Here is a 27,466-nt window from a genome sequence, read left to right as displayed (position 1 = left end):
GACATAGAAAGATTGCATTCATCTGGGGGATATAAAGTAACAAAGAATGAGATTAATACCCAAGAATAGCTGAGATCAGCACCAGGAGGATTACTCCATAACTTAGAGGCCAGCCGGGTATCCTAGAGGAAAGGGCAGTTCAGATAGAGAAGGGAGCACCAAATAAAGGATGTTTGGAGGATCCTCCCAGGAGGGGAGATGCATGTTGAAAGTAGACTATGGACTGAACATGTTTGCCACTCAATGCCTCTTTTGCAGACCACAACACCCAAAAGGAGAGAGAGAACACAGGGGATTGCCCTGCCACAGAGACAGGGGGGATGGCGGGATGGGGGTGGGAGGGATATTATCCATGGTGGTGGAAAATGGGCACTGGTGGAGGGATGGGTATCTGATCATTGTATAATTGAAACCAAAGCACAAAAAATTGTAAATCTACAACTTTAAAAAAAAAATAAAATAAAATAAAGGGAAAAAAATCAATACCCAAAAGTCCATAGCTTTTTATATAAAAAAATGAAAACGAAGAAAGAGATATCAAAAATACAATCCCTTTCACAATAATGCCTCAGAAAATAAGTATCTTATGATCAGCTTAACTAAAGAGGTGAAGGAACTATATAAAGAAAATTATAAAACACTACTTCAAAAAATAAAAGAGGACACTAGGAAATGGAGACACATCCACTGCTTATGAATCAGGAGGATTAACATTGTCAAAATGGCAATACTCCCCAAAGTATTATACAGATTCAATGTGGTCCCTATAAAGACATGACATTTTTTCCAAGAAATAGACAAAACACTCTGGAAATTCATATGGAACAATAAACTCCCATAAATAGCTAAAGCAATAAATGGGAAAAAGATGGGTGACATCATCTTCCACAAAGTCAAACTGTACTACAAAGCAGTAGTAATTAAAACATTACTGGAATAATTGGAATAGAAACAGGCCTGCAGACCAATGGAATATAGTTCAATATTTTGACACAGACTCCCAAGTATATGATTACTTAATCTTTGGTAAAGGAGCAAGAAGTGTGAAGTGGAGAAAGGAAATCCTCTTCAACAAGTGGTGCTGGGAAAACTGGACAGCTACCTGAAAAAAAAAGAACTCAAACCTCTGTCTAACGCCAGGCACAAAAGTAAAATCAAAATGGATTAAAGACCTCAATATCAGACCAGAATCCATAAGATACATGGAAGGAAAAGGTAGGAAGAACCCTCCATGATAATGAAGCAAAGGGCATTTTAAAGATGAAACACCACTGACCAAGCAAGTGGAAATAAACATAAACAAATGGGACTATATTAAACTAAGAAGCTTCTGCACCTCAAAAGAAATAGTGACCAAAATACAGAGAGCCCACAGAATGGGAGAAATTATTTACCCAAAATCCATCAGGGTTTTTGGGTAATAAAGGGTTAATATCCAGGCTATACAACACACTGGTAAAATTTTACAAGAAAAAACCACCAGCCCCATCAAAAAAATGAAGAGAAGGGGCTGGAAAAATGGCATAGTGGATAGGCATTTGCCTTGCACGTGGCCAACCCAGGTTCGATTTTCAGAATCCCATATGGTTCCCTGAGCACCGCCAGGGGTGATTCCTAAGTGCAGAACCAGGAGTAATCCCTGTGCATTGCCAGGTGTGACCCAAAAAGCAAAAAAAAAAAAAAAAAAAGAAGAGAAGAAATGAACAGAAACTTCCTCAAAAAGAAATAAAAGTGTCCAAAAGGCACATGAAAAAAATGCTCGACATCACTAATTATTAGGGAGCTGCAAATCAAAACAATAATCTTACATCACAGAAATTGGCACACATCCAAAAGAACAAGAACAACCAGTGCTGGCGTGGATGTGGGAAGAAATGGTCTCTCTTTCATTGTTGGTTGGAATGTCAACTGGTCCAGTCTTTTTGGAAAATAATATGAACATTCCTGGAAAACTAGAAATTGAGCTTCCATATGACCCAGCAATACCACTTCTGGGAATATCCCAAGGGAGCAAAACAGCACAGTAGAAATGAAATCTGCACTTGTATGTTTATTGCAGCACTGTTCACAGTAGCCAGAATCTGGAAACAACCCAAGGGCCTGAGAAGAGACGATTGATTAAAGAAACTTTGGTACATCTATACAATGGGATACTATGCAACTGTTAGAAAAGATGAAGTCATAAAATTTGCTTATAAGTGGATGGTCATGGAGAGTATCATGCTAAGTGAAATGTGTCAGAAAGAGAGGGACACACATAGAATGACTTCACTCATTTGTGTAATATAAAATAACAATATGAAACTAATACCCAAGGACAGTAGAGACAAGGGCCAGAAGAATTGCTTCACAGTTGGAAGCCTGCCTCATGTGCTGGGGGAGAAGGCAGTTGGGAAGGAGAAGGGACCACTAAGTCACTGATGGTTGAAGGGATTGCTTGGGATGGGAGATGTGTGCTGAAAGTAGACAAAAAAAAACAAACATCATGGCCTCTCAGTATCTGTACTGCAAATAATGATGCCCAAAAGTACAGAGAGTAAGAAGTTTGGTGCCTGCCACAGAGGCAGTGGGTGGGATGAGGTTGGGCTGGCAAGAGGGATACTGGAGACATTGGTAGTGGAAAATGCACACTGGTGGAGCAATGGGTATTTGATCATTGTATGACTGAAACTCAATAACTTTGTATTGAGTTTTGTAACTGTATCTAACAGTAACTCAATAAAAAAAAATTCTAAAAAACCCACTCTCTTTATCCCACTCCTTACTAAAACTCATCAAATTTGATCTTGAGCCACAGATCAAGATCAAACATCTTTTATCAGTCAAATGCAAAAACTCTTGCATTTTAGCCATGCATTCAAATCTCAGTTCTTGGAAAAGATAAAACTTTATGTTTGGAGCGATAGCACAGCGGTAGGGCGTTTGCCTTGCACGCAGCCAACATGGCCGACCCGAGTTCGATTCCTCCACCCCTCTCGGAGAGCCCGGCAAGCTACCGAGAGTATCTCGCCCGCACGGCAGAGCCTGGCAATCTCCCCGTGATGTATTCGATATGCCAAACACAGTAACAACAAAGTCTCCAATGGAGACGTTACTGGGCCCGCTCGAGCAAATCCATGATCAACGGGAGGGCCTTTACTTTACTTTACTTTACATGATGAGGTATATGTTTGCTGGATCAGGATTGTTAGATTGGAGCTTTAAGGGGGGTCCACATCTCTATGGGGAAGAAAGAATGTGAAGTGTGGAGACCAAACCTGTATCAGAAAATGGGACCCTAGCTCTTTGCAAGTGGCAAATTATGACATTTAAGATGGACTTTCTAGAGAATCCTAAATTTCTAGTCGTGACTTGTTCTTACTTTTGCCATTAGTAAAAGCACTCTATCTTAAGGGAAAATGAGCCATCTTGGATTCGAGACTTTATTCACTTGGGCTAAACAGACTCTGAAGACAGTAAAACCTGTCACTGGAAAAGACTCATCCAAGGTCACATGGATATGTACTAATATGTGTGCACTTGGCTTAACTTTGACAGGTAACAGTCTGAATTTAATATGTTTCTTTCTTTTAAAAAATAACTGTGATTTAGAAAGCTGCAGATAATAGACTACAAGCATTAAATATTCCCATTCTAAACCTGTCACCAATATTAGTGTTCCTTCACCAGTGATTCAAGATTCCCTCCCTCTCCTCATCCACCTCCTTAGCAAACTCATTTCCATTTAATTTGATTATTATATTTCAGTTCACATGCTTACAACTAGTGTTGATTCTTGGTTTTGATACACATAACCTTACCTCCACATCACTGAAATGCTGAAGATCCTTAACCAAATGCCGTATGTTATCTCCACTCTGATTTGTCATTTCCCCCACTCCTGTCCTTCCTTGTCATTCTCACTTATAATGTGCCTTTCTTCACTGGTGAGTCATGAGTTTTCTTGAAGGCCGGGTTCAGCCCCATCATAGAAAATATGTGGGAAATGAATGCAGGAACTAATGAAGGGAATATAAATAAATGAGCAAGTTCACAAAAACTATAATAGGAATTCCCAAGCAAAGAAACAGAGGGGAAGATGGGAGAGAAAGATGTCCTGTGAGGTTCTCTGGGTCACATCCAACAAAACAGAAACAGCAAAAGGATTCTGTGAGTGGCTCTGAAGTAAAAGAACTCCAAAGGAAAACTGGTGGTGAAGTTGAGGGGTAGGGGAGGTGGACAGGAATAAGATAGTACTCAAAACAACCAAGACTTGCTGAATAGGAAATCCCCACTAACAGCATTAATCCAGATAAGGCCAAGGGAAAGATTTATAGAGAAGAGGAACAGTATTTCACAAACCCTTCACAATTGACAAAAAAAAGCGCTGCACCTGCTTTCACCAATCTGTAGCTGCTAATCCACTGTAAGAGGGCAGAGTTATCCCGTGTACTCACTTTAATAAGCTGAAACCATTCAAGCACTGTATTCACTGGTATCTACTCCCAAGGGTTAGCCCCATAGGATCTCCTTGTCAACTCTCTGACTGCACAGACTCTGAAGTGGAAGAATTCCAAAGGAAAACTGGCAGTGAAGTTGAGAGATAGGGGAGGTGGACAGGGAGAAAGAAATACACAAAACAACCAACACTGGCTGAATAAAAAATACCCATATGCAGCATTAATCCAGATAAGAGCAAGGGAAAAAACAACCATGGGGATCTGATTGGTTCTTGATAATGCTTCCCAATGAGAGCCAATAGTGGACACAGGTTTAGGTACTAAAGAGTAGTTCATCTGAGAACGAGACAGTGAGCTTAAACTGGGACTCCCTGGGAAGGTCATGAAAGAAAGAGAGGCTTATAGCACCCATCTAGCTGACTGGTTGACCAATTAACCCAGCTAGTAAGTCCAGTGCCAAGGAGGGGAGGTCACTCCTTAGGAGCTGCCATAACCTTTTCTTGGTTCTCTTGGCTACACCCCAAACCTAAGCAATTATCAAGCATAAATTGCATCTCCCAGTCAAAGACAAGGTAAGTCACTTTCTACAAGAAAAAGGCTTTCAAAGTTCATGGTCACTTTCTGATATCAGAAACTGTGGCATCAGAGTGAGAAACAAACACAAATGACTTCAAAGTCAACAAAAAAAATAGCTACTCTTAGCAAAATCCTTTTCCCTTTCCTCCTGAGATTATGGACTACCTTACCCATAATCCTTTGAGGTTAAGTGTGGTTATGTAACTGAATTTAGGTCAAATGGCCCTGTACAGAACTGATGTGAGCTTCCAGCCATGGCCAGAAAAAGCATCTCTTTCCTTATCTGCAGTCAGCGGTTAAATAGAGACTCCAAGGCTAAGGGCATTGGCAGTACCATAATGGAAGAGAATTTTCTTAATGCTTAGAAGAGAGTTATCCAATCAGGAACACATGCAATGAACTGTTTGACCTATTATAAGATTTAGTCTGCCCTGACAAATGTGGAGTTGAAAAAAAGTTGTTTGAATTAGGTAAACAACAGCAGTGGTGCACTGGTAAGAGAAGTATAAGATTGTCACTACTGTCAGAGGGAGGACATTGGGTCCCAGAGACCCACCAGGTCTCTACAATGCAAGGCTACTGGAGTGTAGGAAAAAAAATTTATACATGGTCACAAAATTCTAATAATTCTTGCCTTTCTAGAAAATCACTTATCAAATATAGTAACTGGTTGGTAATTGTGCTATTGCACTCATCTCCAGCTGCTGCAGGTACTATCATTTAACATTTCATACTTTCACTCTTCTCTGAAGGCTAGCCCTTGGTTGATGATATTACTTTGCTTGGAAATATGTGAAGGGTTACACATGTGAAGACTTACTTCCTTCACAGGGAGAAATAGGCAGGTATAATAACCAAACCTCTTTGCCTGTTAAGTAGGTCAACTTCTTTGGTGTGAATCACTCTATGAGCTCCCTGGGGGACCAGATTTGGGTTAGACTTCTCCTGAACCCAATTATTTTTCTTAAGCCTCTTTCTCTAGCAAGGTCTCTCTACTGCTTGCCTCAACCCCTCAATAAATCACATAATAATTTCTGTCTTAGTTACATCAATGGACAAATCACCCAGACAGAAAGTCAACAAGGAAATATTGGCTTTAAGAGATATTTAAAGCAGATGGATTTAATAGATATATACAGAACATTCCATCTGAAAGCCAAAAAACACACTCTTCTCAAGGAACCTTGGAGCTTTTTCCAGAATTATCAAAAGTTAGGTCACAAAGAAAGTCTTAAAAAGACCGAAATTCTCCAATTATATTTTCTAGTCACAATGCTGTAATACAAGATATCAATTTCAAAGAGAAAATTGAAAAAGCTAATAACATAATGTTAATGAACAACTACTAGATTAATAAAGAAAAATTAACTATGTTCACAGAAATGGAAATAAAAATTCAAAGTGCCTAAATCTATGACATGATAAAATCATATTTTGAGATAAAATTATAGCATTACAGACACATCTGATAATAAGAAACATATTAAGGAGCTAGAAAAATATCACGGAATCTAAGGTGCATGCCTTGTATGACCCCAGTTTAGTTCCTGGGCACCACATGGTCCCCCAGGCATTGTCAAGTAGAGACCAGATAATCCACAGCACTGTTGGGCTTGAGGAACATCACATCCTTGGGTTTTTCATTGAATCACACGCCCAGTTCAAAGACAACCCCTGGGGATTCCTGAACACAGCTTGGGAGATCTACCACCCTACCCCACACAACCCTATCTAAAACAGAAAAATCTTAAAACAACCTTACTCTATTTCTAAAGGACCCTCTGTTGTATAGGACTCACGTACAACAGAGTAAAATCATGTGTTTTAGGGACAGATGCCAAGAAATGATATGCATTTATGTGGCCCCAATACCCCCCAATCATGAAAGGCCCTCCCGTTGATCATCGATTTGCTCGAGCGGGCCCAGTAACGTCTCCATTGTGAGACTTTGTTGTTACTGTGTCTGGCATATCGAATACGTCACGGGGAGCTTGCCAGGCTCTGCCATGCGGGCGAGATACTCTCGGTAGCTTGCTGGGCTCTCCGAGAGGGGCGGAGGAATCGAACTCGGGTCGGCCATGTTGGCTGCGTGCAAGGCAAACGCCCTACCGCTAGGAATTTAAAAAAACTTTTCTGATTGATTGAAGTTCTGTGATTTACAATACTGTTAATGATGGTTTTCATGCACATAATTACAATGCCATAGTCATTACTCTCCCCCAAGGACACAAAGGTCCTCACTTTCAACCCTTCCTCCCCAGCCCCCAAAACTCCACTGTGTAGATCAGTTCTCCCATTGAGTTATGTGTTTGACCTTCTGTTGCTACCTAACTACCTTACTGTATATCTGTAAGTCCCAAATCCCACATATGAGACATATTACTCTGTATCTACCCCTTTGCTTCTGACTGACTTCACTCAGCATGATATTCATTCACACTGTGGCAAACTGCATTATTTTATTCTTTAGGTAGAACTGCATATTACTCCATTTATCCATTGTTGGGCATTTAGGTTGCTTTTTTATCTTGGTACTGTACAAAGTGTAGTAATGAAGATAGGTGTATATAAGTTCATTTAAAAAATGGTTTTGTGTTTTGGGTATAGATGACAAGAAATATCACTGTGTAGTATGGGAATCCTATATAACACATGAAGAAATAGGACATTTGAATAGACTGCTTAAATAATAAAAATCCTTGCCCAATATACAAGTCCAGGACTAAACAGTTAAGAAGTCCTACTAATCAGTCAAAGAAAATTTAATAACCATTTTCATGAACTCATTAAAATAAACTAAAAAGGAAAGAATTTTTCTAAACTCACTGTTTTGTTTCAAGACCATATTTGGTGGTTCTGGTTGTTACTCCCAGCCCAGTGCTTGTGAATCACTCTAAGCAGTGCATGGGGACCATGCAGTATCAAGAATTGAACCAGAGCCTCCAGCGTGGAAACTGTATACTGTGGTCGTTTGAACTATCACCTCAGTCTCATTTCATTTCTCTTGAAATGAATTTAGAACAGCCTCATATTGGCACCAAAATCAAAGGCACTTTAAAAAGAGGAAAAATAGGGACAAAGAGACAGTAGAGGAAGCAAGGGTTTTGTCTTGTAAAACTGCTTGCCCCAGTTTGATCCCTGACACCACATATGATCCCCCAAGCACTGCCAGGAATGATCACTGAGCACAGAGCTAGGAGTAAGCCCTAGGAGAACTACTTGGGAGGTCCCTACACCAAAAGCTAAAATTTACAGGTCAGTATCTCTGATGAATATGGATGAAAAAAATCTTTGACAAAATCTTATCCAAGTTAACAATACATAAAAAGAATTATAACAACCATCAAGCGAGATTTAGTCCAGTGGTGCCCAGTAATCATGATAACAATATGATGTACCACCTCCACAAAAGGAAGCATAAAGCTCTAAACCACCTCAATAGATACAGAAAAACATCTGACAAAATTCAACTGATTTAAAAGCAAAACAAAACAAAAGCCCTGTATAAGTGAATCTAAAGGGAATATACCACAACAAAATAAAGGCCATATATGACAATGTATATGAATTATTTTCAATGCTGAAAAGCTTAAGATCTTTCCTCTAAAATCAGGACAGGGAGGGGGCAAAATCTATTGTGGAGGAAAGCATTCAACTAGAAGGAAAAGATGGTGTTGAAAGGTGATAAAGTGTTATATATGAAACCCTATGAACAATAATTCTCTAAACCACAGTACAGAAACTAATTTAAAAAATAGAAGGAAAAGAAGTGCCTCTCATAGAAGCAAGCTGGTGGGTGGGAGGCAATGGATGTGGAGGGGGGACTGGTGGAGGGAAGTGGACATTGGAGAAGGATTAAGTGTTGAAACAGTTTATACTTGAAACTCAGTCATAAATAATTTTGCAATTTCACAGTGACTTGAAGGAAAAGAAATAAAAATCAGGAACAATACAAGGACATCATTCTCACAACTTTAATTGGGTGTAGTAGTGGAAGAACTACCTAAAGCAATTAGGCAGGAAAAAAAAGACTGGAGTTATCCCTACTGGAGAGGAAGAAAAAAAACTATTTTTATCTGATGGTAGAAAACCACAACACACACAGAGTTAAAACTAGTAAACACATTCAATTCAATATTTAACAGGGGGTAATACCAACATAAAAAAATTCTGCTGGATTTTAAACACTAGAAATGAAATACTGGGAAGAAAACTATTCCATTTCAAGTTTCATTAAAAACAAGAAATAAACTACCTAGGAATAAATTTAACCAATAAGGTGAAAGAACTAATGAAATAAACAATTTTTGTTTGCTTTTTGGGCCATGTGGCATGGTGCTTAAGGGTTACTCCTGGCTTTGCACTCAGGAATCATTCTTGGCAGTCTTGGGGGAACACATGGGGAACCGGATACAGAACCAAGGTTGGCTGTGTGTAAGGAAAACGCCCTACCCATTGTTCCATTGCTCTAGCCCCTAACTAAATAAATCAACAATGACAAAATAAAAAGCTATTCTGTTCCCAAAGACTAGAAGAATCCTGTTAAAATGCCCATACTACCCAAAGCATTATACAGATTCACTTGCAATGTTTATCAAAATTCCAGTAATTTACAGATAAAGAAGAAGAAATCCTAAAAATGTATGTAGAAAGATACAAGATACTTAACAATCAAAGCCATCTCAAGAAAGAATAGAACAGGAGGCCTACACTCTAAAATTTCAAGCTATATTAAAAAGCAATAGCAGTTGGAACTAATATGAAAATGAAGATAGATGAAGAGATCAAAATAAAAATTCCAGAAATAAACCCAAACAATAATGGCCACACAAAGGTGGAACTAATACAAATGGGAAAAATTTATTCAGCAATAGTCCTGGGAAAACTGGACAGTCACATATGAAGTAATGAAACTGAACCCCTATCTTATGTCATATATGAAAATGGACTCAAATAGATTAAATACTTGAATAAAACCTAGAACCATAAAATTACTACTCAAAAAGATTGGTGGTAAGCTTTTGACACTGACCTTATAAATATTTTTTATCTGACTCCATTAGCAACATAAACAAAGGAAAAATAAACAAATGGAGAAGTATCAACCAATTATTTTCTGCACATTTAAAGAAATCATCAACAAATCAAAAAGTCTATTGAATATGATATATTTAAAGATAATGTATAATAAGGGGTCAATGTTCAAAATCTATAAAGAACCCATTCAATTCAATTGCAAAAAACAATCTGATATTAGAATGGGAGGGCGATCTGAATAAACATTTTTCCCTGGGGCCAGGGGAAAAGCCCAATGGCTGAAGAAAAAGCTGTACAATGAAGGAGCCCCTGTTTTATGTGTGGCACTGCATGGCTCCTGACACATTAGGAGCAGTCCCAAAGATGCTAGTAGTCCCTAAGCACAACCAGGTGCGACCCTCAAAAGCAAACAAACCAAAAAACCCCACATCTCCCCAACAAAAGACATACAGGAGAGACATCGCAGTTGAGTAAGCTCAGTGAGGCCTAGTCTCCTGGCCCATACTTCTGGACCCTTATTGAGATGGGAGTGGACCGAGTTCCTGCCCTGCTGAAAGACCCAGTACTCTACCCACATCTGACTTCTGTCAGCATACAGAGGAACTGGCTCCACAATTAATCTCAGAGACACCAAACGGCTGAGTTACCCCAGGTCCACAGCTCCTGGAATGTGCAGATGCATATGCAGTGGAGCAGCATCTCCAAGTCTCACAGTACTTACAGTCCAGTAGGAACACAGGAAATTAGATGGGAAAGTAGTATAGAAACTCACTAAGTTCAGTGAGAAAAAGCAATAATACAGACAGCTCAACTAACACCTAACAGTTTATTTTTAATCCTTAGAAAATGTACTTAGTAATGCCATTATGAGACATTGTTATAACAAGCAATATAAAGTAAATTGTTTTGTTCCTACTAAGGGGATAGGCTTGGGAAGTGGGCGGATAACTAGGGACATTGGTTGAAGTATTTGGAGGGGAAGTCACTGGGAAGTTATTCTGGTTAGCTAAGATCATGGGGTCAGAGCTCACAAGGAGATTAGTGCCCTTCTCAGAAAGGACACTAGAATGTTCTCTGTCCATCACAGGAGCATATATGAGAAGGCAGTGGCTATCTCCAAGTCAAGAAGAGAGCCTCTCACAACCAATCATGCTGGCTGCCCCCCTGATCTTGGTCCTCTAGCCTTTTATTACTGAAGAACCCGAGTTTGTGGTTTTCTGTTACAGCAGCTCAGGAAAAGTACTATTATTACTATTACATTAAACCCGTATTTAAATATGGCTTTGAATATGGAAGGATATTTTAGTAACAGGAGAAATGTGGGTGATACCCAGCCCTAATTTCTGAGGATGAGAAACTACTCACTCCAATTCCATGGCTGCTGAGATTTCCACTGGGGCCATGTTTGACAGTCAGTGGGTTGGAAGAAGTCTGACTCTGCACTGAGTTGGGGCAGCCAGGGTGCCTGGCACAGCCCAGATACTGTTCATCTCCCTCCCGCCAGTGGACACAGCTCTGAACAGAGGCTGCTTTGGGTTTACTACATCCATTCTGCCTCACCCTATCCCTGTAACTTGTACCCTCTGTCTCCCAAGGACCTATCAATAAGGACTCTGTGACATCTGTGTGACACAGGAGTCAGCCCAAAGTATTTCAATCTTCTTTCTCATTGAAACCTGTCACTGTCCCATTCCCATCCCCCACCCCTCTCTTTAGTTTTCAGAACTCAAGAAAGGCTAAGCAGTTAAATATTCCACCCCCACTTGCTCCTCTGGCCTCCTCGCACATCCCTTTATCCTTCAGACTGGTGGAAGTCCACCTGCATAAGGAACAAAAGGGATCCTGAAACCCGCAATGCAAATGGTTTCTTTTATGCTCCCTGGGCTGAGAGGGCCCCTAGCAGTGAGGCCCTAACTACCCCTAACCTGACCTCTGCCCCAGTCTTTTGTGTGGGTCCTAAAAAGGAGGAGAGAGGGGAGAAAGAAAGAAAGAAAGAAAGAAAGAAAGAAAGAAAGAAAGAAAGAAAGAAAGAAAGAAAGAAAGAAAGAAATCAGGAAAAGTGTGAAGTGGTAGTGGAGAGGGAAGAAAACCATCAGAGAGAGACAGGCTAGAAAGTCAGAGAGAGAGACAGACAGACAGAGACAGAGACAGAGACAGAGACAGACAGAGAGAAAGACAGAGAGAAAGACAGAGAGAGAGGGGGAGAGAGAGAGAGAAACAGAAAAGAAGAAACAAGAAAAGTGGATCATATGTGAGGTACCCAGGAGGGTCACTCAGCCAACGGGAAGTAAGCAATAACTTGGACCATCTGAAATTACCATTTTTTCTGGGTCAAATAAAACAGTAATTATTCTGGGTTTACAAAAATTATATAAGTGACCAGTCTGTGCCAAATCTGGGCAGAGTGAGCAGATATACTCAGGTGCCAAGTCCTTCTGAATCTCTCTGGTTTACTTTCATGGAGTGTTCTGGAGACCTGGACTAATTGATATTAGTTGGGAGTGAACCCAGAGTCTCTTAACCACAGCTCTTTGACACCGAGGGAACATCTGATTATCACTCATGGCAGGTACCAGCATCTAGTGGGTAGATATAATGGCTAATGCTTAACTCCCAATACACAGACAGCCCTCACAAGAGAGGCACCCAGCCCAACTGATAGTGGTAGAAGGATGGGAGAACTGTCTTGGTCCCTTCTCTTGATAGGCACCTTATATCACTCACTGTGCCAAGAGGTATTGAAGGGTTTAGTTTGATGTCTTAAGCTTCTGTTTCCTTTGCTGCAGGATGCCTCAGGTATTCTTCCCTGAAGGGTTAGCTACCCATGTCAAAGCCACAGGAAGGGCTGAAGTTGATAAAAAGAAAATGGTCCTGGTTTTTCTTTAAGAGCATAAAGCTAATGACAATGTCAAGTAACATGCTGTCAGCATTTTGAATTTGAGATGCCACTTCACATACATTATAGCCCCAGAATGGTTAGGGATTCAGGTGCTGGGGATTCTAAATATAATGCTTTGTACAATGCAGCATGTTTTAAGAGTGAAATCACTGAACAAACAGCTGTGAAAGATAACGCAGAAATTCTGAAGATGGCCATGAGATTGTTTCAAATAACTTCTTTGCTTTTATTTTTATATTTTAAACAAAAATAATACTAATAAAGTACTCAAGAGGTAATTGTTGAAATAAAAATAAATGAAGGTAGCCTAAAATATTTATATTCTAAGGAAAGTAACAAAATAATTCTGTGCTATGCCTGCAACGTCTAGCTAGACAGTTATGGAATTTTTTGATTTTGGTAAATTTAGTAATAATATAAAGATGTAGGAAAAATTTGAAATGGCATTCTCAATTATTTAGGGGTAAAATGTCATAATGCTTGTTTAAAAAAAGTCAAAAAAGGTTGAAACAAATGAAGTTACATGTTTTCTAAGTCTAATTGATAAGAATGTTGGTGTCCACCACTTTATTCTCTATTTCTTTAAGATATTTCATACAAAATTTAAAAATCATAGAAATAATTTTATTCTAAAATATAATTATATATTAAAATATAATTAATTATAGAAGTAAAACTTAAATTTGAGTCAAGTTTCATTTCAGTTGAGATAAATTGCACCACAGATAAGGACCAAACAAACTAAAAGCCATACAGAACGTACAGAAAATGATCACTATCTTGAGAATCCTTAGTTTTCCACTTCAATAGGATGTGTAACTAACAAATGAGCTGGGGGACAGTAGGTATCTCTTCTTAACACTTTTGGAGAGAAGAGACCAATTTTATCCTGTATAAATACACCAGTCTTTCAATCCCAGCACTTAAGAGTATTTGGAGCCAGAAATTCTTTGTTGTTGGAGGCTGTCCTATGCAATAAAGAAAGCTACACAGCAAATCTGGTCTGTAGATGCCAATCATCCTCCTTTTTAATGACATATAAAAATGTCTCAACGTGGTCAAATATTCCCTGGGTAGAAAATAGTCTCCTCACTGAGACCCACATAACACAATTAATTTATTTGAAATGGTCTTTTCACCAGTAAAAACTGACCCTCCAATGTCAACATTTGTATATTCCATTTCATATTTAAATACTGCCCACAGCATAATTATATGAGTAACTGAAACTCTAATGAAAGGCATTTGGTTGTTTCTCTTTTTGTTATTTTAGAAATAATACTTCAGTCTATATCCTTATGGCCAAATATTAATTCGTATCATCATTTCCTTAGGCTAAAGCTCTAAAAGTAATGATGGAATCAAAGATACATTATGAGAGCCCCACAAGCACCAGAAACAATGAACAAGTGAATCAACAGAGGGGTACAGAAGTCCAGAACCCACTCCCCTCCAATTATAACTTTTGGTGCTGACTTAAGGATGATTTTAAAGCAACAATCCTCCAGACGTTCACTGAACTAAGGATATCACTGAAAGAGATTCAGTAAACTCGAAGACTAATAGAAAAAAATTAAAGAACTTACTCAAACAGCAACAAAGGAGCTAAAGAATAGAAACACAATGAACGACATCAAAGATTGAATCAGTGGCCTCAAAGTAAAAGTAGACACCATTAATTAAGAAGAGTAATAGAAAAGATATTTTTAAATGAAGAAAATTTAAGATATTTAATAGGCAACAGCAAGAGAACAGTGTCAGAATCACAGAAGAAGAGAAAGAAGGGAAATGGCTTGTGAAAGAGATTAGAATTGAGAACTTTCCCAATCTGAGGAAGGACTCCTGAAATGGTTAGGGAGAAGTAAAGTCTCAAATACAAGTAAGGAAACATAAAATCCACATAAGATGTCTCAAATGAGCTTCTATAAGCAAGAAGACAATAAAATGATATATTTGAAGTATTGAATGAAAAGAATTTATAATCACTGGAGTAAGTCCTGAGTGTGTCTGGGTGTGCCCCTCCTTCTTCAGCTCCCCCACACACACCCATGCACACACAGGAGTCTGGGCACCATATACGGTCTGTAAAAGAATCTGTAATCAAGAATCATTTGAGTGAGTGATAAAATATTCCCAGACAAGACCAGAGCGATAGCTCAGGGAGTAAGGCACCTGCCTTGCATATGGTTGACTCTGGTATGACCTAAGGTCCCCTGAAGACCACCGGGAATGATCCCTGAGCACAGAGCCAGAAGTAAGCCTTAAGCAGAGACAGGTTTGGCCCAAAATAATCATCATAAAGTTCATTTTAATCATTTTAAATAGTAACTACTTTTAATTTTATTTTTAATTTCTATTTTAAATTATTTATTTGATTTGTAATGTAGACAAAAGCTACAACCGTTGATACAATTCTAGAGTTGAAATTGATTAGATAATAATGCTCTAATGTTAAAATAAGTATAGAAAAAATGAATTTTTATGTTAAAATTGTTATATCTGATCATGGGATTGTTATGTCCTTGTCTAAAAGTTATTAGGCTGTGTTGCTAGTTGAGCCATATGTGTTACTGTTTTTGTTTATTGATTTAGTTGCTTTTATCTTACTTTCCCAACTAATTTAATGTGCTCCTACTGGAATTTCAGCATTGAGGAATTAGGAGCAATTGCAGTTGTGTAGATCAGAGACTTATGGATCTATGGTTTGGCACCCATGAGTTGACATGGTGGTGGCTGTTAGGAGTGGGCATGGCTGCCAGGGCTTCTAGAAGTACAGGGGGTTAAGTAGAGGCCCCTGACTCAGAGTTCTCAGCCGGGGCACCAGGGTATCTAAAATTATTCACAGTCTGGCATCTTTTAGAGAATATTTGTGAAGTGGTGGAATTGAGCCCTTGGTGTGGCTACAGTAGTGGGGTGTGGATGCACTTTCTAGGGCTTTGGCAGGGCTGGTACTTAGCCTGCCAGCCTCCTGAGGGCTCCCTGGTGTTTTCAGCCACAGGGACCAATGATTAACTATTTTCTAAATCAATTCAGTGACAATGTACAGTCACAGGGTTATACATTCCCTATCTAGTTCCAGAACTTTCCCAACACCACAAAACAAAAGCCTCTATTAAGTCCCCATTCCTCCCTCATCCCACTTAGTCACTGGGAAGAACCGATCAGCTTATTCTCTCTGGTATTTCTTTTCCTGGACATTTTATATAAGTGGAATCAAATAGCATGTGGCTGTTGCGTTTATATTCTTTTTAAGAATGCTTTTCAAGGTTCATCCAAGATGTAGCATGAGACAAATACTTTCTTTTTTTTGTGCTTACAGGTCACTTCTGGTGATGCTTGGAGGACTGTATATGGTGCCCAAACTCCTGTACTATTTATTCAAACTCCAGGCCTTTACTTTTAATAGCTGAGTAGTATTCCAATATATTGATGGACCAAGAACTTAACTTGTCCACAGATCAACATTTGAGCTGTTTCAACATTTCAGCTATTGTGAAGCCTAATATGTGACTTTTAATTGATTTCGAGTCTTTATCTCCCTGCTGGGTTTAGGGTCCAACATCAGCTTCTGAGAAGGCAACAGCAAGATCATTAGCTTTTCTGTCAGGGGCATTGGTTGTGGGAAGTGCCGCCTTGTCCAATCCCAAGGTCTTATCAAGCCTCCAGTCTCTATCTCACTGATTCTCCAGACTTGTCCTTGATTCGATGCCTTCTGCTATAAATCCCACTTTCTTGTCATGAGGTGAGAAATTTCAACCACTCTAAGAGAGACCATTGTAATTCTATATTCCATGTTGTATCACTGTGTTTTCAATGGAGCACTTAGGACATGCCCACCACTAACACTAAAGCTTTAGCCTAACTCATTTAATCTTCACAATCAGCCCACTTGATCCCTGCCTGTTTCACTGAGGAGATGAGGTGTAACTCAAGATTCAGGCTTCCAAATAAGTGACCCCCCTACCCATAGACCTACTCTTAACATCTGATCTTCATGTGTGAAAAGCTCCTTTTCCTATATTCCCACCATTCCCAATCTTGGAAAGCAAAATTCTAGGAAAAATTTATGTGTATACAGATTTCAGGTCTATATAAATTTAATCTTTTCTCATAATAAAAGTGGAAGTGCTAAAGGTTGACACAGCTCCCTGCTATAGACATGCCTTGAACACCCAAGGCAAGAACTCCTCACATAGGTCAGCTTTAGAAGCCTAGAAACAATGAAATTCTAAGCTACCCTGAAGGCTATCATGTGTCTTGCAAGTCACACTCCCAAACTGATTTTACTGGAGCAAGCAGCCTAACTTTAGACCCCTAAAATGGGGGTTAGTGGAAGAGCATCATCTTATAGGGGACCCAAGACCCTGATGAGAGAAGAAGTGGGAAGAGTGGTTGACTCCTTGTTCTTTTCTCTCTATCCTGGTTGCCACTGAAAATGCCTTTTTTGACTATGTCAGTGGAAAACCAATCGGTTTTTGCCCTTTGAGAGGCAGCCCTTCTTTCCTCTGAATTTCTTTGTTTCCGAGTCTATACTGTATTTCCCAGGGCTGAAGCGATAGCACAGCGGGAAGGCGTTTACCTTGCAAGCGGCCAACATGGCCGACCCGAGTTCAATTCCCCTGCCCCTCTCAGAGAGCCCGGCAAGCTATCGAGAGTATCTCGCCCGAACAGCAAAGCCTGGCAAGCTACCTGTGTTGTATTCGATATGCCAAACACAGTAACAAGAAGTCTCACAATGGAGACGTTACTGGGCCCGCTCGAGTAAATTGATGAACAACGGGAGGACAGTGACAGTGACAGTGACAAGTAATGATGGGGTGATCTGCTCATATGGGATTTGAGACAATCATGCAAATTTCTCCCTCTCACCTGGGGTGCTTCTGCACCAACCAAATGTTCATTATTTATCTTCAATTCCCTGTCCATGGGGATCTCTGCCAGGGAATATGGCTGATCATCAGATGCAGAAGAATAGAGACTAGGCATTTCTAAAGAAGTGAAATGAGAAGAAGGAGGGTGTCATTCCTACTAGAAGAAAAGTAGGGAAGAGCCAAGGGGCCCTTGACCTCATTCTTTAAGAAATGCAGGAAGGAGAAGTCTTTGACCATCAAACACCTCACAGCCAGTAATTCCAGAGAAAGTGGCTTCAAACCAGCACTCAACTCACTGAATTGAGTCTCCCCTACAAAACCAAACACAGATCAATAACTACCAGGAATTGACAGAGGATAAGGGTAGGCCCTGGGTGTATGTACCAGTAATCATTAAAAAGTGGGTTTGGTGTGGGTGGTCTTTATCCCCTTCCCTTCATTTCCCTCCTGGGCACTCCCACCCCCACACCTCCCAGGGATGCATGTTCCTCCTGTCCCACTCCATGATGGAGTACCAGTCAGCTCAGTGAACAGGTGGGGAGCATTTCCTGAGTGAACTGGCCCTTCAAGGGGACGAGTTCAGTGTGAGGTTACATCCATCAACTTTCAGGACAAATTCTCAGCTTATTAATTCTCTTCTCTGATGCAGACAAAAGTAAATAAGCTTTTCTTAGGAAATCTGGCACAGAGGCCTTCCCTATTCAAACACTGCAAGAATTGACAGGCTTGGAAGTATTCAATTCCCGGACCCTGCTTCCCAGGGAGCCCTCCTGGCCTCCTGCCCACAACGTCCCAGCCTGCTAAGACAAGATGAACCCTGGTTCTTTGTGATTGCAGACTCCAAAGTTCAGGACTCAGGCCAGGCAAAACCAAGACCTTCAGACAGAGCTTCAGAGACCCTGAGTATCTAAGGATCATCAGAGAATATCAGAAATGGTTTGGTCAAGGTCTCATCTGCTCCTTTTCTTCTGTGATAAAAGTGCATTTCTAAGGATTTTATTTATTGCTAGCTTCTATTTAAATCACATTATCAAAGACCCAGAAGGAAGAAAGGAAATAGTAACAAAGTCAAACGAGGTCCAAAATGTTAATTAAGCAACAACCTTTAAGGAAAACTTTCCAAAGAAAGATGCTGCTGTGTTTCTAACCACTTGCTCAGAGAATCCTTTGGTTGGATAATGATTGCTACAGAGTTTATACCACTGACTGCACAAATTCTTACTGAAATTCAACTTCTATTTTATCCTATTTTATCTCCATTTATCTACTTTATTATATTTTATGTTCACTTTTTATTTGGAAGGGAAAAACACAAATCTATCCCAATAGCCTAAAGTCAAGCTACAAGGACTGGAGAAATGTGGGGTGAGAGCTATGGTTAGCTTCAGTCTTGACTTGGAAGATCTGTGTGCACCTCCCACCAGTGTTTGGGTATGCTCTGTTACAACTGATGTCACATCAAGAAAGCAAAAGTAAGACTCCACTAGATGGAAATGTCTTAGAGCTTCAAAAATCTTAGAGTTATGGTTTCTTCAGAACCGAGCTGATGGGAGCTAAGCCTTTCAACTGTCTATACAGAGAGTTCTCTCATCTGCCGTGTTGGTTTCTGTCACTCCAAATGTCTGGATCCAGAGCTGCTGCTTCTCTCAACCACTCTCACAATTATTTTCCCAAAAGTCAACCAAGGGTCAATGAAGATTCTACTCCCCCCCCCAAAAAAAACCCCAGACTGTAACTGCTTTTCCCCAGTGTGACTTCAGGTACCTCCTTAAATGTCCTTTCTTCTCCGTGAACTACTTAAGGACTATATCTAGCCAAGTTTTAAATGTGATTTCTCTTAACTTCCCAGCGCACAGCCAATACTCCAAGAATCCATAGTTTTTATTATAAAATATTCAGGTGAGCACACCTATTAGAATATTCAGATCAGGACTGGACCTCCCCACCACCAGCTCCCCAGTTTTCCAATAGTTTGGCAGTCACACACACAAACTGCCCCTGGTGCCATGTAATCTCATCAACGACCAAGACCCAGAGACTATAAACTAAAGCTCCCAGAAGAGAGCGACATAGAATTCCCTGGAACACGTGGCCACATTCACGGCTGCATGACCTCTTATATTCTAGCCCACTTACATACCAAAAGTAGCACATATTTGCTTGGTTTTAACATCATTCCTTGTATTCTCTTATATATGGGTTTAAATGGCTACGGAATGAAATACAACAACATACAACAACCTTCACACACTTTCCTCTTATTGTGGAGGGAAGGTGCTCGGTGGTGGGATTGGTGTTTGAATATTATCTGCAATGAATTATTGTGAACTACATTATGAAAATAAAATATTTAAAAATTGAAAAAAATATTCAGAAGTTGTAAATTTCTCCCATGTCTTCCTATTATACCATCTGGAAAGGAAAGGGTTTCCTAGGGAAAACCTTTTTTATATGGGGCATCACTGTTATTATTTTCTACTCTCATTTCTACCCATACACAAAGTGCATCACACAGAAGTTGTTGATCCTCAGGACCAGGGTTCCAGGTACAGGCCTGGTCTAGTCTGCATGGTCTCCATTTCACCCAGGCTCCCAGCCCAGTGTAACCTTTCCTGTTCCCCAAATCAGGGAAGCTTGTCAACCCTTTCTTACAACATTAGTCTCAAAGGTAAAGGTGAAATGCACAAACCAAAAGAAAACTATAATACTGAAATATATGGCAAAACCACATTTTATGATTATATATCAGGAGTTATAGATACGCCTTCTAACACAGTACTGTGAAACAACAGTGAGCATAGCAGGATTTTATGATATTGGCACCAACTGTAATGTGATGTGAAAAGAGCTGTGATTTCTGCGGGTGGCCAGGATGCCAGTGTGCTGGCACTGCAGTATGATGGCTTGTGGTTTGTAAGCTGAACAAACATGAAGATGTGGTTCCCTTTCTGATCCCAGTTCAGAGATCACACTTAATTCTGTGTGTGAACCCCCTAAGCTCAAAAACATCTTTCTTTCCCAACCTCTCATCTCCGTCCTTTTCTGCAGTTTCTAGAAGGTTGCTGGGTTGGTAGGAAGCTTCTTACCTGGATGAATAGGAGTGCAGCTTTGAGAATCCCAGGCTTGGGAGAGGGTGTGGCCACATGTATCACCAAACACTCTTCCTTTTTTTTAATTGGAGGGAATATCATGGTAAAACGCCCAGTGATTCTATCCTCCTCAATCCAGCCAGGGACTTACGTAAAACAGCAGCCACCTGGTTCTGAAATCTGGCCCTTGAAATCTCCCTCCCAATTCCTCACCTCCAATCCTACCCAGAGAAAAATAAGAAATGAGCAGAACAGAAGAAAACCCACCTTCAGGCTCCTCCATGCTGCTAACCACAGTGGTCGGTGGTGCCACAGGGATCTCTGTGAGGTTCAGAGGGAAGGAAGAAAAATCAGGGTAAGATTTTTTTGGTTTTTGTTTTGGGGGCACACCTGCCTAGGCTTTGGGTTTACTCCTGGCTCTGTGCTCCTGGAAGGACTTATTGAACCATATTGATTGTCAGGTATCAAACCTGGGTCAGCTATGTACAAGGCAAATGTCCTCTCTGCTTTATTATAGCTCTAGCACAGAAGATGTGACTGTTTTTTGGTGTGTGTGTAATTTACAAAGTTATTCATGGTTGAGTTTTAGACATACAATATTGTAGCACCAATCCCACCGTCACTGTCAACTTCCCTCCCAGTGTTCCTAGGTTCTCTTCCATACCCCCCCTCTCCCACCCTTCCCTCTTGACAGGCACCTTTATCAGTTTGGTTGTTAAAGCTTGGCTCTTGATTTCAGTGTTGTTGACTCTGTGGTTTGGATATTTGGTCTCATCTGTATCTTCTCTCTCTCCCATTCCCTCTTTCTTTCCTTCTCCTCCCTACACCCTGGGTTCAAGGTTGACCAGGGCATCCTTCCTTTGAAACATTGAATTCCCTCACCCAGCTATGCTAAATACCACCAGAAGATGTAATTTTAATCTTAGGGAGAGGGGAGGAAGTACAGCACAGACTCAGGTCAGCACTCCTGAGTCCCCTTTCCTGTCCATCTCTACTTCCAGAATTGAATGGTAATGGAGAGAGCTGGCATAAGACCCAGGCACTATGCTCCACTCTCCCGTGAAAGTAGTTCCTTTGCCTATAGGGATGTGGAGGCTCCTGGCTGTTGAGGAAGGACAGGCATGAAAAGAAGGCCAGTAAGAGTGCCAACCTTGCCCCCCAACTGTGTGGGTGTCATCAACATGATTCACACCTGGGGCAGTTGGAGATGGGCTTCCCCAGACCTCACGGCTCATCATGATGGGGTATCTAGGACTTGCAACCTTCTGACCTCCATTTACTTGTGGGAAGGGATTCTAATTCAGGCTTTGTCAGCTTAGAGAGTAGCAAGCTGGCTCTGCTAAGCTCCCTAACTATTTGGCAGAAGACCTCATTGATCACAGGGCACTGGTGGTAGAGATCTGCATGCAGGAGCATAAAACTCACCAATGCAGTGATCTATTCAGAAAAGATTCCCCCCCCCCCCCATTCTAATGCACCCATGCCTGGGCAGAAGGAAGAGGGTGGCTCACACCTACTTATGCAGGGTGCAATGGGAGAGCGGCTTTGCTGGTAGCCCTTGGCACAGCGGTTGCAGGTGATGCCCGTCACACCGTCCTTGCAGGGACATTGGCCTGTAGTCTGGTTGCAGGTTTTGCCAGCAGCACCAACAGGATGGCAATCACAAGCTGTAGAGAAAAAACAACAGAAGATTCAGAAGGCAGGGAGGCGCCAGTGCACACCCTCCCTCAGGATCCTTCTCCACCCAAGGGTGCCCTAGGGAACCTATCCTAAGTGAACAGTGGGAATGGGGTACTGGCCCAGCCCAGCCTATACACATTTCGGAGCTCAAAACATGGAATGGGGAATAAAAATCAAAACAGTCAACTTGAAACTACTGTTTTGTTCAGGAAAATGAAGCTATGGGCGCCTTTCAAAGCCCTGAGAGGAAGCTCACATTCATTTACATTTTCAGGCATCCCAAGACGAGGTGGGAGAATGTGTAGAAGCCACTTCACTGGATAGGGTCCTCACTCCTCTGCCCTCCTTATGAGATAATAATACGAAGAGAAAGATCCCTGTGTTTTTCTACGTGCAAACATGTATGTGTGCGGGGGGAAGTGGTTGGGGGAAAGGATTGGCAATGTGAACATATAGCAAGAAGGCAGCAGCCTACCAACCAGGAAGAGAACTCTCGCCAAAAATAATGTATCTGCTGGCATCCTAACCTTGTATTTCTCAGCCTTGATAGCAGTGAGAAATGTCTGTTCCAACCTCTCCCAATCTCGTGTGTGTGTGTGTGTGTATGTGTGTGTGTGTATGTGTAAGCAGCCCCAGCTGGCTAGGTCCCCACCAAACACTATGATGCTTGAGCAGGAATCAGCAGATACAGCATATCTGCACCCTCTACTGAAGCTGACCTCCCTGAATTTAGGCAGTATATTCTGAGTGTGTGAGTGTGGGCTGGAGTGATAGCATAGCGGGTAGGGCGTTAGCCTTGCACGCAGCTGACCTGGGTTTAATTCCTCTGCCCCTCTCAGAGAGATCCCAGCAAGCTACCAAGAGTATTCCGCCAGCACGGCAAACAACAGGAGGACTGTGCAGTGCAGTGCTATTCTGAATGCGGGTAAGGAAGGGCTGACGGGAAGGAGGAGGTAAATGTTCTGCCTCTTCCTGTCCCCCACCCCTTTGCCCAACCCAGAAAAACCTGGAAAGAATAGAAAGTTGTCTACAAGGAGGTGTCCTATAGTCATTACAACTGGCACCACAAGCCACTGCTATGTGTTTTGACTTCATACAGGGAGAGGGAGAAAAGATATCCAAGAACTTAAGTGAAAGCAGAAATTCTAAAAGAGCAGAATGAAAACTTCCCAGCCAGCACTGCTAAGCATGAGGGGATGAGTCTGTAGATGAAAATATGGTCTCTTCCAGTCATCCACAGGTTCTGGAGTGACTCATGGTATCAATTACAAAGACTAAGGGGGGGGGGGCAGCAGGGAGGGAGAAAGTAGAAAAGAGAGGAATAATGCGAGGAACTATTTGACAAAATTATGTCTGTACATGTGAGAGTTTGGGGAAGCTTGGGAGCAAGGGTCCTGGCCATGAGCTCTCCTTACCATGTTTGAAGGGAACACAGGCCACAAATCCTGGAGGGCAAGCAGTATGCCTCGACAACTCTGGGTTTCCCACATGGGAGGATCTGAGTGAGGTGTCTTGCATCTTTATATAGGAGTGAATCCTTCTGTTAAGAACTAGTCTTTTTTACTGCACCCTATATCCAGATCAATATTTATGGGCATTTTCTTCTTTTCTTTTATTTTTTTCCTTTTCAGTCGTAAATAAAGACACAGGCTTAAGTCCCCAAGGGTTAAATTGCAGGTAACAATGATGAGGAGGGAAGCTGAAGAAGACCAGAACTTTCTCTGTGACAGGAAGGGCAATCAAGCATTGGACTATTTTTAAGTTGAGCATGTTAAAAGCACAGGACCCTGCTTTCCCAAGCCACTGATGTGGGCACAGGCAAAAGGCAGATGAGGACCTACCAGGATCATGCCAGCTGACCTCCCTTGGCTGCTGTGCAGAGCCAACTGGTAATGCTACGATTCATGCCAGGATGCCTTCCCGTCAGTGCTAACAGAACACAGCTGTGTACCAGAAGTTTCTGCATCTCAGAATTGGCTGGAATGAGGTCACTAAAAGTTGCTAGGTCATTGAAGGGTGAGTCAAGTTATCCACGGGCACCACTATTGGCCAAGGTCAGCTCTATTGAGGAAGAAGCTGGAGCAGAGCAAAATCTGGGGAAATGGCCGATTCATCCTTCACAATTGGTCCACTGCCTGGCCTAGCATATACTCCTAGGAAGGGGTTGGGCCCCCACCAAGGTTAGTTACTGTTAGCATGTGAAACCAGGCAGTGTGCCACCTCTATGGAACAGACACTCCATATGGTATATGGGTACATTCTTTGACTAAAGGAAATGGGCTTTAATGCCTGGTTTTCCAAGATTCTGAAAAGACCCTGATCAGTTGGTCCTTTTGCTGGGTTAAACAGAGTGAAAAGCTAATTTTGTTCCCACCCACACCTGACTGTCCAGGAAGAGAAGAGGTCACTTTCCCAAAGGATAGGGGTCTCTGAGACTATTCAGATCAACTCTAGGACACACCTCTGAGGTGCAACATTCTTCCAGCTTAACACTATCACCTGGTTCTCATGAACCCTTTGGTTCTCACGCCAGCCTGTAAAAGTAACAGAATCTCACAGAAGAGACTGAAGATGAGGAGAAGACAGTGCAGAGAGATAAAAAGGGTATGGCCTCTGAGGGCACTATAAGGGCCCTCCCCTTGTGGGACTCCCTCCCTCCCCCCACTACCTCTCACATCCTGTTCCAGAAAAAAAAAAAGAAATAAGAGCTTTCCCCTTGAAACCAAGGCTAGGCTGGTTTTCTGCTATCTGCAGTCAAATACAATCTAAGAAGACTTCCTTTTTATGCTCCCAATTCCAAGCAAAACAGCTCTAGCATAAGGACTTTCCAAAAACCCAAGAACTAAGAAAAACTGTTAAAAACAAGTGCAAAGTAATGTGAGCTTCATCACTGTAAGGAGGACAGACAGATGACAGTGTCCCACAGTGGGTTCCTTGGCAGACCAAAACAAGGGAATCTAGTTAACAATATCAAAGGAAGAGGTTTGACACAAGGAAATGAAAATACGTCTCCAATTCATAAATCAAAAGGATCAATATTATCAAAATGGCCATCCTTCCCAAAGTACTAAACAAATTCAATGCAGTCCCCATAAAAAATACCCATGCTTGGGCTAAGGAGGTAGTATAGCACGCAGAGTACTTGTCATGCATACAGCCAACCCAGGTTTGGTCCCTAGCACCCTTTATAATCCCCCAATTCCCTACAGGAATAATCCCTGAGTGCAGAGGCAGGCGTAAACCCTAAGCATTGCTGCTGTGGCCTAAAAAGCAAAACAAACAAAAATTTATATGGTATTAAAAAAAACCCAAATAGTCAAAAATAATTCTATGAAAAAACATATGAAAACTTCTTTTCCCCAACACTGTTATACTATAAAATTATACTAATCAAGGTAGTGTGGTATTGGGAATAAATACCAAACTCTAAGACCAATGGAAATGAACTGAGAGCCCAGAATCAGACCTCAGGTATATGGACAGCTAATCTTTTTGACAAAGAACATGAAGTGGAGTAAGAAAATCATCTTCTACAAATGGTGTTGGGAAAACTGGTCAGCCACATGCAGCAGCAGCAGCAGAAGGAAGAAGAGGAGGAGGATGTGGAGGAGAGGAAGAGAAAGAGGAGGAGGAAGAGGAGGAGAATGAAGGAAGAAGGGAGACAGAGAAGAAGAAGAACAATAACAGCAACAACAACAACAACTCAGATCACTATGTAACAACAGCTTACAATGAATTAAAGACCTCAATAACAGACCTCAATTCAGAAATTATATTGAGGAAAACATTGTCATAACCCTTCATGAAGGGTTATGACAAAACTATTCTCAAAAATCTAAGAACTGAGCTTCCATATTACTCAGCAACTTCGCTTCTGAGCATCTACCCCAAGAGCCCAAAGATGGTATTTAAAAAAACATCTGTACTCCTATGTTCACTGTAGCCACAATAGTGAAGATTTGGAAATGACCTAAGTGCTTAAAGAAACTGTGGTATATAGACACAATGGAATACTGGATGGAACTAGAGGATATCATGTTGAGTGAAGTCAGTCAGAAGGAAGAAGAACCAGAAGGACAGATACAGAATAATCTATCTCTCTCATATTCGGGATATAAAAAAACCCACAATAATTAAGTAAGAAATACCAAAGACATCAGAACTGGAAATATTCAATAGAACTGAGCTTACTTGGTGAGGATTCAGGATGAGAGGGTTCTTGAGACACTGTGGAGTGAAATAGGCACTCTGGTGATGGGCGTGATGTTAGAATGAAGTATACATGAAATAATCATTGTAAATCATAGTGTTACAATGGGCTGGAGTGATAGCACAGCAGGTAGGGTGTTTGCCATGCACGCAGCCAACGTGACCGACCCAAGTTCGATTCCTCCGCCCCTCTCGAAGGGCCTGGCAAGCTACCGAGAGTATCTCGTCCCCACGGCAAAGCCTGACAAGCTACCCATGACGTATTCGATATGCCAAACACAGTAACAAGTCTCACAATGTTACTGGGCCCGCTCGAGCAAATCGATGAATAATGGGAGAACAGTGACAGTGACAGTGTTACAATAAAAACAGGAGGGTGTAAAGAAGATGTCTGAGCCCATCAAATATAAAAGGAAGTTCTGAGCTCTGGTCATCAGAGAGAAAGCCAAAGGCCCTGTTGTATCTCCTCAACACTGAAATAAACCAAGACACACATACTCTCCCATTGTCCAATAAACTCACAGTCACATTCAGATACACACACACACACACACACACAAAATAATACATACAACAGGTTAGATGCATAGCAAGCACGACATATGATCCTCCAGCCTCCATCAGGAATGATCCCTGAGTTCAAAACCTGGAGTAAACTCTGAGCGC

The 27,466-nt window shown here is 41.2% G+C and overlaps 1 protein-coding gene across 2 annotated transcripts in view; it reads right to left on the bottom strand.

Moving 5' to 3' along the window:
- NTN1 (netrin 1) overlaps positions 1-27,466 on the bottom strand; it is a 234,051-nt gene that overhangs the window by 38,812 nt on the left and 167,773 nt on the right. For both annotated transcript variants that reach the window (XM_056114920.1, XM_056114919.1), the window contains 2 exons: positions 22,429-22,578; positions 21,179-21,232 (listed from right to left, as the gene is read on the bottom strand). In XM_056114920.1, coding sequence (XP_055970895.1) covers positions 21,179-21,232; positions 22,429-22,578 — 204 coding nt within the window. The remainder of the gene's footprint in view (positions 1-21,178; positions 21,233-22,428; positions 22,579-27,466) is intronic.

The sequence above is a fragment of the Sorex fumeus genome, unplaced genomic scaffold (genome assembly GCF_029834395.1).
Source record: "Sorex fumeus unplaced genomic scaffold, SorFum_2.1 ptg000028l, whole genome shotgun sequence".
In the NCBI taxonomy this organism is placed as follows: domain Eukaryota; kingdom Metazoa; phylum Chordata; class Mammalia; order Eulipotyphla; family Soricidae; genus Sorex; species Sorex fumeus.
This window is presented reverse-complemented; position numbering and strand designations above follow the sequence as displayed.